The sequence below is a fragment of the Leishmania mexicana genome, chromosome 22 (genome assembly GCF_000234665.1).
Source record: "Leishmania mexicana MHOM/GT/2001/U1103 complete genome, chromosome 22".
Taxonomy (NCBI): domain Eukaryota; phylum Euglenozoa; class Kinetoplastea; order Trypanosomatida; family Trypanosomatidae; genus Leishmania; species Leishmania mexicana.
In genome coordinates this window covers 111,409-123,394 of record NC_018326.1, presented here as the reverse complement: position 1 = coordinate 123,394, position 11,986 = coordinate 111,409, and the positions used below count along the sequence as shown (strand labels likewise).

At 60.0% G+C, this 11,986-nt stretch overlaps 4 protein-coding genes across 4 annotated transcripts; all 4 read left to right on the top strand.

Moving 5' to 3' along the window:
• Window positions 1–592: 592 nt before the first annotated feature.
• On the top strand, window positions 593–2,281 carry LMXM_22_0300 (conserved hypothetical protein; the record flags this gene model as incomplete). The annotated part of the gene is made up of 1 exon (XM_003875437.1): window positions 593–2,281. The coding sequence occupies one exon, from the start codon at window positions 593–595 to the stop codon at window positions 2,279–2,281; it is 1,689 nt and encodes a 562-aa protein (XP_003875486.1).
• A 1,424-nt stretch (window positions 2,282–3,705) lies between these two features.
• LMXM_22_0290 (conserved hypothetical protein) lies at window positions 3,706–5,100 on the top strand (the record flags this gene model as incomplete). Its single annotated transcript, XM_003875436.1, has 1 exon — window positions 3,706–5,100. The coding sequence occupies one exon, from the start codon at window positions 3,706–3,708 to the stop codon at window positions 5,098–5,100; it is 1,395 nt and encodes a 464-aa protein (XP_003875485.1).
• Window positions 5,101–6,194: 1,094 nt separating this feature from the next.
• Window positions 6,195–8,726, top strand: LMXM_22_0280 (conserved hypothetical protein; the record flags this gene model as incomplete). The annotated part of the gene is made up of 1 exon (XM_003875435.1): window positions 6,195–8,726. The coding sequence occupies one exon, from the start codon at window positions 6,195–6,197 to the stop codon at window positions 8,724–8,726; it is 2,532 nt and encodes an 843-aa protein (XP_003875484.1).
• Window positions 8,727–10,433: 1,707 nt separating this feature from the next.
• On the top strand, window positions 10,434–10,817 carry LMXM_22_0275 (conserved hypothetical protein; the record flags this gene model as incomplete). The annotated part of the gene is made up of 1 exon (XM_003875434.1): window positions 10,434–10,817. The coding sequence occupies one exon, from the start codon at window positions 10,434–10,436 to the stop codon at window positions 10,815–10,817; it is 384 nt and encodes a 127-aa protein (XP_003875483.1).
• Window positions 10,818–11,986: the final 1,169 nt, after the last annotated feature.

Sequence of the window (11,986 nt, the reverse complement as noted above, 5' to 3'; positions counted from 1 at the left end):
CCTTCTGCCCATCCTGACGACTCTGCTTTCTCTTCTTCTCGTGCCCTCAACCAACTTGGTCTTGTCTCCTCCTGGGGCGAGGATGGCGTGCACGTGTACGCAACTGCACACATCTGTATATATATATCTCTCGGTAGTCCTTCTCTCCAGTGACACACACACACTTAGCGAAAACCAGCCGGAACGTGAAGACATCCTCGCCTGCCCACATCCCACAGTCCGCCACCGACGCAGACAAACACGCTCAGAACGCGCCCGTGGGTTTTCGTTGTTGGTTTGGCGATTTGCCTCAAGGCGCGCATTGCGGGTGTTACACGCGTACGTACGATCGCCCCACTTCCTCTCACGCGTCCCTTGCGTTGGTTTCGACTTGCCCTCTGCCTTGTCACGCGCCAGCGGCGTTATCGGTCACGCATCCCCCCTCCCCCGCCGCCTCCACTCTTCAACGATAGACTTGCTTGCTGGTTACATACACTCAGGCAGGAATCAACGCTTCAGATATCTAGTGCTGTCAGGGAGGCGCGCACGTGCCCTTCTCTGTGCAAGAGGATTGGCGAACAGGTAATCTGAGTGTCTGCGTGGTGCTGCCGAAATGGCCCCCAAGAGGAAGGCAGCGTCGAAGACGTCGCCCGCTGCGGAGGAAGCGGTGCATGACGGCTGCGAGGAGCACTCGACGACGCCGTTCGTGGAGGCACCAGTAGCGGCAGCAGAGGGGACTGCCACGGCGCGTGTCGCGGAGCCAGCCGCTCCCGTGCTAGTTGTGGGGTCTACAACGGAGATGTACAGCCAACTGCAGTCCATTCTCTCCGTGGATGGCGCCCTGGTGAACCACTACCTTCCACAGGTACTGGAGCTCGTGCAGGCAGCGGAGTCTGTTGAGACGCCGATCCTGCTGAGGGTGCGCTTCCTCGAGTTTGTGGGACAGCACGTGGCCAGTGTGCGTGACAACAACGCCCTACGCAAGGTGGTGACATCCCTCGTGAAGATCGTCGGCGGAGCCGACAACACGCCGCAGCTGCTCACGGCCGCCGTTCAGGCGTTTGCCGGTCTGGGCCCTGTCTCGGTGGTTGACAAGAACTGGGAGTACCTGGCTCGTGAGGGCGCAGATGTGCTCATGCAGGTAATGGTTGACCGCGACGCGTTCCCAGAAAGCGTTCGGCAGGCTGCATCAAAGTCGCTGGACTCGCTGACAAGCAGCGCCTTTCGCTCGGTGCTGGCGAAGCTGCTGCACTGGCTAAGTCTCGATCGCGAGGAGGACGATGAGGAGCAGGTCCAGAAGGAGCGGCACATGGCGCTGGCGCGGCTGACGCGCCTCATCATGGCGCCCAGCCAGCGCAAGCACTGGACAGAGGAGACGCAGCTCTATGCCGAGCCACTGCTGCAGCGCGTGCTGAGCACCGTCGACGTTCGCGAGTTTGCTCAGCTGGCACGCGTGACGTCGCACCTGCCCATTAACCAAGACAAGGGCAACCTCCCCCTTCTCGAGTGGTACGTGAAGGCCCACAGGCTGAACGACGAGCGCCACGTTGAGGCCGTTGCAATCATCGGTCGGTTTGTCAGCAGCTCTGTCGAGTTCGACCTGTACCCCGCGCTGGAGGCTGCCGGCATCACGTCTCGCGATATCGACGCATCGAGTGACGGAAGTGTCAACACGGCGAAGGTGGTGCTGTTAGCCAGTCGCCTCGCCACGGAGGAGGCCGCCAAGAAGCTGTACCCCTACGTCTACCGCCAAGTGGTGTCGCTGATGTCGGAGATGCGGGGCACCCTCACCACGGCAAACCTCATCACGGTGGAGGCCCTCCTGTTCGCCGCGGTGGCGCTGGCGCGCAAGCGGTCTGCTGAGGCGCTGCAGCAGCTGAACGACGCCTCCTTCAACGCGACAGCTATCTCGGCCGCACAGGCAGCGGCGGACGTGTACAAGCAGGTCGTGTTCGCTGTGAAGAAGGCGGCGCAGAACAAGCAGGCGGACGGGACAAGCGCGAACGCGGTGGCCAGTCTGAACAACATCAAAACGATCACCGAGGCCTTCGCTGCCAAGCGTCTCCCTCTTGGAGAGATCAAGGAAAGCTGGACGCGCGGCCCGAACAGCATCCCTGTCGCGAAGCGCGACCGCGAGGCTCCTCGTGGCGCCATGCCTCCGCCTCCCGGTGTGCAGTCCGCCGTCGAGGCAGGAAAGAAACGCAGCAGCAGCAGCCAGAACGCGCCAGACCGCAAGCGGGCACGGAACGACCACAGAGGTCAGTACAACGATCGCCGATCACGCCGTGGTGACCGCCGTTAAGTGAAACACTCGGCGCGCGAGGGGAACGGAACCGTGTTTGCATGTCCGAGGCCGCTGGCTTCGGTTGTCCTTTTTCGTAGCCGAAAATGCCCAGCACACACGCGTGGGTGGGTGCGCCACGCGTTCCTGAGGATGCATCTGCGTGAGCGTCTGTATGCCTTTCTCGGCGCGTGTGTTCGATAGAAGAGTGCGTGTTGGGCTTGAGTTCTGATTTCGTGAGACGCTGAAGCAGACGAGAGCGCAGGAGCATCACGAACGGCTTGAGCGCGCGCACGCACAGGGAGAGACGGAGCGTGTGCATGATGCTCCGCACCCCCTCCCCCTCCCCCTCCCCCTCTCGTTTTTTTTTGTGGGAGGGAAGGAAGGGGGAGAAGGAGGGTTCCGTTCGTGCTGTTGCGTCGTACCCCTGAACCGCTCTCGCGAGCGGAGTTGAGTCGTCTCCCTGCCAATGGTGCTGCCAGTGACGATGTGCGGGCGTGTGTGGGCGTAGCGAAGCAGCAGCAGTATGGTCGTAGAAGCAACGCTGCCAGACCTAGGCATATGCGGGAGAGAGGGAGAGGGGAGGGGAGGTGTGAGAGGCGAGGGCGCACGGAGAAGAAGGTGAAGAAATTGAGCTGGTGAAGCACACCGTTGACGCTGATAAGGTAAACAGAAAGGTGTTAAGGAAGGAGGCGGTGCAGCCATTCGTAGTCGTAGACACAAGGGCGTAAGCCAAGTCCATGCTGGAACCCAGCGGAGGTTGAAGTATGCGGTAGGTGGTTGCACAGCATGCTCCACCACAGCGGCTCGGCGCCCATTCATTTCGAGTGGCTTTGTAAGCCCTACTGCCGCTCTGGCGCTCTCGTTTGGTGCTGCTCACACTCGTTGCCATGGAAGGAAGCCGACCGACCGCTGTGGCCACCGTATCGGCTCCCTCCGGCACCTCCCCCTCCCCTGTACTGCACTTCATGCTCAGCTCTCGAAGGGGCTCCACAACAGCGGACCGCGGAGCAGATCTGAAAGTTCGGGTCAGCGCACCTCTCCCTCTTCTGCGTGCGGGTGCTGCGCCCATCCCCTTTCCCGAAGCTCGACGGTGTAGGTGACGCGTGACTCACAACGTGTGCCAACGCCCCCCCCCCCCCCCCCCCGAGCAGGATGCTGTCCTTCACAACTCTTCTGCTGTGACCCTCTGCTCTTCTTGCACGTTTGTTGATGGATTGTCGCGTGTTTACCTCTTGTGCGCTTGATGCCGAGAGGCTGACCCGGTGCACACGGAGGGCGTGACGTCATAGGACGCACACTCGCTGAGAGGAGAGCAGCAAGCACGCAAACCAACAAGCGGAGAAAGACGGTGCCATTTTGAGTTTCATGAGGGGAGGGACGTACGCGCGCGCGGCCTTTTGCCTCTTTTCCTTCTTGTGTTGTGTTGGCGCTGAGGAGTAATGATGGGTGCGTCATCTGCGCTCACATGCTCTGTCAAGGAAGCTGGCTTCCGTGAGGTCGACACCCTACGGGACGAGCATGACAAGGATAATTTCTGTTACTCGGCCGGGCCGGCGCTTCTGAGTGGCGCGTCGCAGGCGATCCTCTTCAACCCGATCGACCGCGCCCTCTACGTGCGGGTCAAGTTTCGGCGGGAGCGCTTTCTCGATAAGCGGAATTTCGAGCGCCCCTTTCAAGGGTTCATGAACGCTGTGGTGTATCGCACACTGGTGGGGGCATCCTACATTTTCTGGCAGGACAGCATGCGGATTGCAATCGACCGCCTTGGCCCAGCCGTGTGTCAGTGGGACAGGTCGCCGCAGCTGAACTCGATGCTGATCGGGCTCGCAGCCGGCTCCATCAACGGGTTCAGCCTCAACGCGCTACAGGCCGTCAAGTTTCGAATGTGGAACACAAACGAGCGCGGCGTCACATTTCTGCGCACGGCCCTCCACATGTACGCCGAGGGCGGGTGCTTGATTTTCTTCCGCGGCTGCTTCACCACAATGGTACGGGACAGCGTCTTTGGCGTCGTTTACGAGACAGCGCGGCGCGCCTCTGCCTGGAGGCGCTTCTTCGATGAGCAAGTCGGTGTTCTGTACGCCATTTTCAGAAGGCCGTCGTCGGCATCGTCATCGCCACAGCTGCTAGTGGGGGCGAGCGCGTGTGCTACCAAGGCCGGCAGCCGATCTAGCGCCGATGGTGCCGCATCGGCACTGGAAACGCCCACATCCGACGATGTGAAAGCGAATGAAGCGGTGAGCGTTGGACACGGTGCAGTGCTGGCGGACCCCGCACTAGAGTGCGGTGCGTCCGCGTTCATCTCAAACCTGGTGGCGGCAGTTCTTGCCTCTATTCTGAGCTCGCCTTTCAACTATGTCCGCTCCATTGTGTATGGTACGCCAGCTGGTGCCATCCCACTCGGCTACATCCCGCTGCTCAAGTCCTTCTACACGCAGTTCTATTACACATATAGACATGGAAAGAGCTACACCGATCGGCATGGCGTACCGGAGCTGAGCGAGACGGAGCACCCATTCTCCGCATCGGCCTCTTCCAGCTCTACGGCTTCGGCTGCAGAGCGCCGTTGGAGGCACGGCGGCAGCGCAGTCACAGACGCCGAAGTGGCGGACGGCGTTCACCGAACCGCACGCTTATCGAACTCGCCGGCGTCGCGCCTTGCCGCGCGGCTGCGAGCATGGGCTGAGCCGCATCACCACCACCCAAAGGCGGCCTGGACATGGGCTAACAGTCGACTCAACATTGGCTGGGGGTCCCTTCGTGTCGGATTCGGGATGGCGATGGGGCAGAGCCTCTTCTACCTTGCCCAAAACTACGTCCGCAAAGACGCTCGATAAGGCTTTTCATCACTTGCAGGTTGGACTCCGGAACCTACGCAGGGCCGTTGCACTGGCGTTCGGCACACACTCATCACCGCCCTTACCCTCCCCCCGAAGCCACTCGTCCCTTTCGGAGCCGATGTATGTGTGCATGTGTGTGTCCTCTCTTTTCCTTTGGAAGAGTGGGTGGGAGGGTCGTTTCGTCCTGTTGTCTTGCTGAGACGGTAGAGCTGTTGAAAGGATGGCGGTGAAGCGGGTGCTGCGTATTGTGATGTTTTCTGTGAGGTTACCTCCTCATGATCGCTGTCTCTTCCTCTCTCCGTGTGCGGCAACGTATTGCTTTCCTTTTGTGGACGCAGGCCATGGGCGTGTGTGTGTGCATCTCACGCCTCCCCTCCTGCCCTCCACACATCCTGGAAAGACACAGTCTAGATCTCCATCATGGGTACGCTCCCTCCCCCCATCTCCGATGGGGTGGTGCTGGTCCGCACACTCACACACAGACACAGACAGAGACAGGGACGTATACCTGCATCCACAGTGCTTGTTTCGTCCCTTCGTTTCCATCCAGGATGTGCGGGGAAGTACGCGTGACGACGTGCGCCTCCCTTTCGCACACCCTTGTACACTGGCACAAGTGCACATGGTGTCTTCTCTTTCTTTTCTCTCATCATTACCGCCCTTACCACTACAAGAGTAACGTCACCTCCCGCACTCCTCGCCTCTGTCAGCGGCAATCTCTTCCCTGGCGTTTGGGTTTGGGCACTGTGCGTGGGGGAAGCGAACCTATCCATCGCTATGGAGGTCTTGAGCCTCTCCTCTTCCCTCCACCTCCCCCCGTCTGCCTCTTCTCCCTCTGTGGGCGCGTCTATTCCGCCAGAACTGCCGGCGCTGCATCGTTTTGGTGTTCTTTACACTCTTGCGCTTCCCTCGCTGTTCTGCTTACGGAACTGGCGGGGCGCGCATCGGGGTGGTCAAGGACAGCTAGCGTCGTGAACGGAAGTGACCATACGGAAGGGGAGTCCGCAAAACAAAAGGGCAAGAAGACGCCCATCCGAGCTTCCCCCTCACCTGCCCTACACCCCACACCCCACCTCGCCCACTTCTCCCCGATGCTTCCTGCACGCGCTGGGGCACTACGCTCGCTGGCCTATCACTACGTCACTTTTACAGCAAACGACGCCACCCATACCGCCACTCCCGATGCGCCAGTTCGACGGCAACGAAAGGGCATGTGCAGCCTCCGCTGCTCCCCCGCCAGCGTACCGGCGATAGCTCACACGCGGCGTCAGCGGGCTTTACTGCTCGGCTGCAGCGCCGCGCGCCTTCCATTCTCCTGCCATGGTGAACCGCTCATGATGTCGTGTCGCTTCAATTCCGTCAGGCAAACGATTGCAAGCTCGGCCCTCGACGATCGATTCATCACATACCTTCGCTCGTTACTTCGGTCAACAGGACCGATACCCATCTCGAAGCTGGCAAGCATGATAGGTGATGAGCACCTGGAGCGTCTCGTGGTCAGGTACGATTTAAATGGTCAGTTTATCCGGCGGCACCCCGAGGCATTCGTCGTGGTGCAGATGCCCGGTCGTGTGCACGTGGCCATGCTGAATGACGCGGCGTCGCTGTTCCGTTCGAGCGAGCACAAGACGCTCGGGCTCCGCGTCATTGGGCTGCTGACAGTCGCGCAGCACATGACAGGCACCCAGGTGGCAACCTCGCTTGGCTTCTCCTCGGCGACGCCGACAGTAACCGAACTCTGCAAAGCCCTGCGGCATTGGTCACTTGTCTCCCCCATACAACTGAAGAGGTTCTTTCACCAGTATGAGGAGGTGTTCTGGTATCATCCCATGTCACTGTACGTGCGGCTGCGTTGTTCAAAGGCCTGCACGCCGGCGCCGGCGCCGGCGTTAGCAAGGCCATTGCCCCCCGACCACGCTGTGACGCGTGCGCAGCACAGCAGGTTTCAGCTGTGGCTCAGCGCGGTACTGCCATCCCAGTACCACGTGCCACTATCGTACCTGATGGATGCAGCGGTCACGGCAAACATGTCAGCGACCCTATTCGGTTGCGAAGCGCCATCGCTGGAGGACGTGCGGCACGCTTTCCAGCAGTTGCCACCGCAGTTCGTGGACGTGCGCGCGTTCGGCGCCTCACCGATGGCCATCTTTGTCCGTCTGCTACGGCCAGAGCCGCTGCTGCTGCAGGCCGGGGTACGTACCTACACGTCAGATGCACCGCCACCGGAGAGCGTAGCCAGTCGCCACGACCCCACACTACTGGGCCGCAAGCTCACTGAGGCCCTGCAGAAAGGGGCAGCAGAGGATCACCTGAAGCATTTACGGCTGGTGCAGGGCCTTCATATGGTGCACTTGCGCGACTGCGTGCCGGCGGACCTGGTGCGCGAAATCGAGATGTTCTACGGCCTCGTCGAGGGGGGCGATCTCCGCGTTAGCATCCTCCTCCTCGACCGACTACGACACTTGTGGGAGGTGCAGCTGGACTCCTCTCGAGTGCGGCCGTGGGCCTTCTTGCCGGCGTCGGAGCAGCCCTCCTCGTTGACGCTGGAGACATCGCCGGTACCGCGAGTGATGGTGCACCTGCAGCGCATTTTGGCGGACAATGGCCCTCAACTTCCCGCTGACCTCTACGCGGAACTTCCGATGGACTTGCAAGAAGCGCTGCTGCGGACCTATGGGCCTGTGGAGGAGGCGGACGCGCTGCCGGATACGACGACTGGCGCAGACGCCATTTCCTCTTTTGTCGAAACACACTCGCTCTTCTTCATGAGGCAGGGCGATCGCGTCTACACGCCTCGCCTCGCCGCCGAGGAGCTGCAACACCCGACGAAGGCTGATGGGGCTCGTTGGGGAGTGAGGGGGCGTGAGGATGGCGCGTGCGTTGGGAAGCCGCTTGACCCAGCATCGACTCCATGGCGCCCAGCGAAGCAAGATGTAGAGATGTCTGAGATCGAGATTGCACAGTTCCTTCACGACGCCATCCCCGTCGGGCAGCCGGTAGCGGTGGACGCTCTGCGCTCTGCCCTGGTCAAAGAGCGGCGGAGACGCGGCTTGGCAGGCGAAAAAGCGCGCCGCTTTGTCCGCCGCGAATTCTTTGAGAGGTATAAACGGCTCTTCAAACTGTACGAGTACTTTGCCTACGACAAGCTGATTGTTGGCCGTGCAGAGGATCCCTCACCGCCGCCGCACGTGCTGCAGCCACGTATGACGAACATTGGGCAGGTAATCAAGTTTATTGCCCTCTTTTCATCCGAGTCAGCCAGCGACGGCGCGCTCACGCGCGCTCTACCGCGCGACGGCCGCATGTTACTCAAAGCTGTTGGGAGTGTCACCGATCTTGCGGAGCAGCTTCCGATGTGGTTCCTCGCGCAGCGAGACAAGCACAACTTTTCTTCCTCCCTTATTCGCTACATAGGGCCTCTGGCGGAGTCTGAGAAGCCATCGGCGTGGGCGCTGAAGCCTCCCCCATCAGGTGTGCTTACGCGCAAGGTGCCCAATGATCCATTTGCCGATATTGGGTCAGAGGAGCTGGATGGAAAACCTGCTGAGTGGAATGATGATTGGAACGAGGATGAGCTCGACGGAGATACGAAGCAGGCGGCAAGCGAGTCACCACTGACATGAGCCTTGACGCAATACGACAGCACCGAAAGTCATTTGATGCGTGTGGCAAGTGCATGCGCTATTTTGATGCCACCACGCGAGCCCTCTTGGTATCGCCGGCCCCGTCGCCCTCCCACCTCAGCACCACATCCTCCAGCGTCTCTCGTCTACTCGGCGCTGGACGGAAGCATGTGTCGTTTCCGCCGGCTCACGAGAGGAGCAGCCAAGACAGGAGGCCGAAGGGGAGAAGGGGAGCGGAGTAAAGCGAGGCGGCTGTCGTGGCGTGAGAGGGTACTGGTGTCATGCAGTACGACTTGTGGTGGTGATGATGGCGGGTGTGGGAGCGTGTCTGTCTGTGTGTCTCCTGTGTGTGTGTGTGCCCCACCCCCGCACCCTGCGGGTGACGATGACGCGAGGGGGAGAGAGTAGGGGAAAAGGGGGCTCCATGTATTTGGTGGTACATGTGTCTCGGCGACTCCCTCATCCGATCGTCTAGCCTTCCCCCTTCTCTCACGTGCCTCTCCTTCACACTGACCGCACGTTTCTTTGCTTGTACACTGTTGCGGTTGTGCTGACATGTGCAGAGACGTACTTCGTGCGTTGTTCCGTTTCTTGTTTTCCTCGGGGCCCGCCTCCCTCTCCCTCCCTGTGCAGGGTGCGTGTTTATCCGAGCAACTTGGGGGCATTATCGCTCTCCGTGCGCGTATGTGTGTGTGTGGTCATCTGCACATGCCGCGAATGCGGTGACTCTAACCTTGGAGCACGTGCTTTTCATGTAGGAGTGTGTGGTGGCTTTCCTTTCTCTGTCCTGATCCCCACTGTTACAGCGCGCGCGTCACACCGCCGCACTCCGCCAGCCCCGCCCCCCTCCGCCCTCCTTCTCCTTCCTCCCTGTCTCTCTGTTACTTCGCTGGAGAGGCCGCTGGAGGAATAGTTGATGCGATTGGAAGCCCGCACACACACACACGCAACGAACATCGACAAGGTTTTCATTCTATGTGCCAACTGGCGACCACCTTACGTTACGTTAAAGGACGAGGTGAGGGAGGTGGGTGTGGGGATGGGGGGGACGTGGACGGGCAGAGAACGCGCATGAACGTGCGTTCCGACTTTCCCGTTCTCCTTTCCAGAAGAAGGCTGCCGCCCGATGGATTGCAGGTAACGATACACAGTACGTGCGCGTGCACAGCGGTGCGTCGAGTGTGTGTCTGCGTCCCTTTTCCCAGCCTTCTGACTTCTGCCTCGTGCAGCTTCTGAACCAACCAAGTCACGCCTTTTTCAGATAGATATGTATATATTACAGCTAGTCTGGCCACCTCTTCCGTATTGCCTCACACCGAGGCACACAATGTACATGTACCCCTCTTGCCCCTTCCTGCTCTCTCACCTCCTGTCTCCTCCTCTCTCTCTTTCCCTTGGGTCGGCACGGTCGCTACCGACTGCGCCATCCCTCCCCATCCTTTTGGTCCTTCCTCACACACGAATATATTCACACGTCTTATGAACGGCAGTGGCAGCGACTTCATACTGCGTGTCCCGCAGGGCTAAGCCTTTACAGCGCCCCCCCCCTTCCCCCCCGTGCCGTGCTGTCCCTCATACAAACAAAGACATACACATAAAGCATCATCTCGGGCCGCCTCTCATCAACGCCCTCGACCTCAATCCCCATTCCCTCTTCACAGATTGTTCTCTGTCCATTTTTCATCTCTTGGAGATTGTCGCGGTCACATGCGCCGTTCTGTGTACTACATGGGACGCAGCTTCACGCAGCGACACCTGAATGCGTGCTCCAGTCCGTTGGCCACGGGCTTTGTGCGGCCCAATGCTTTCTCCAGCACAGCACATGGCCTTGTGGCATCGCCGCTGTGCGGTATCGGTTGCATCGGTAGCGGCGTCGTTGGCGCCAACGGCGCTCTGGCCGTGTCTGCAGAGGCGTCGCTGAGCCAGCTCCTGGCACCGATGATTCTGCAAGGGAAGTCTATCTCCATGCTGGCGAGCCTCCTGTGCATTCAAAATATATCAACCTGCGTCTGTGCATGCGTAAGAGTATTAGCCGGATTTAGGATGAGGTGCTCTCCACCTCCCCAGGACCGCTTGGTGATACGAGAGTGACCGCGTGTTTCCTTTGAATGAACGGAGACGGGTGCAGCGGCCGCGTGCACCCCTTACCAGCCAGCCGTGAAGAGGACATGTGGCAAAACAGAGGGCGGAGTGTACGCTCAGTGTACCGCGTCACCATATAAAGCGCTGTGTGGGCGCACGCACGCACACGCATCCAGGCGTACATCACGCTCTCTCACTCGCCTTGCTTTGTTGCTGTTGGGGGGGGGAGGTCGAGGAAGAGGCCACGATGAGGTGAAGCGGCGGTGATGCGCATGTGACTGAAAACAGTGAAGCAAGGAAGACAAGGCATTGCACGGAGGAGCAAAGACGGTGATGGTGATGCTGCACTCTGTGGATGTTACCAGGACTTCCCTTACCGTAGTGCGTGTGTGTGGCTGTCGTTGCGCGGACACTGCTTTGCGTCCTCGGGCTCGCGATGGCGCGGTCGGAGGAGCAATGTATCACTCCCTCTCCTACATGCTGCCTCGTTCTGTTTTTCTGCGCGTGCCGGTGCGTTGCGTTCCTTCTCTCTCTCTCGTGCGTGGAGCGGGAGGGAGGAGGGAGGAGGAAGTGGGGAAAGGGGGTTGTGTGGAGTCTGTGACGGATAACCGTTCTCACCGTGGCGACAAAATGAGGATGACCCCGTCATGTGTGTAAGGCGGCGGCGGTGGCGGTGAAGTGCATGTCCGAAAAGAACCCAAAGGCACACCAGCGAGCGCGAAGGACGCGAGACGCGCGCACATGCATGGCGGAGAATGTCTGGGATGTTGCAGAATGCAACAAAAGAAAACGGAGAAACGGTGGCGAAGTAAGGGATGGAGGGGAGAGGGGGATGGGGAGCAGGTAGAGGGGGGATTGGGCTTAGGTCGTGCGGGGGGAGGGGGGTTGAGAGGTAATGAACGCGTTGCAAGGTGGCCGTTTGGATAGGCATCGGGTCTAGAGGAATTGTGGAAGAGGGCTATTGGTGTGCGGACTGGTGTATGTAGGGTTCCTCAGACCCCCTCTCTTCTCTTGTCCACCTCTCCGTTGATGATCAACGCTGCATTGAACCGTACCCTTCCTTCAAATACTCTCGTCGCTGCACTTCGTGCACGACAGCGGAAGTGATACGTATGAGAACGCGTCCTATGGCACTACCGACGCGGCACCTACACCCCCCTTTCCCCCAAACCCTCCAG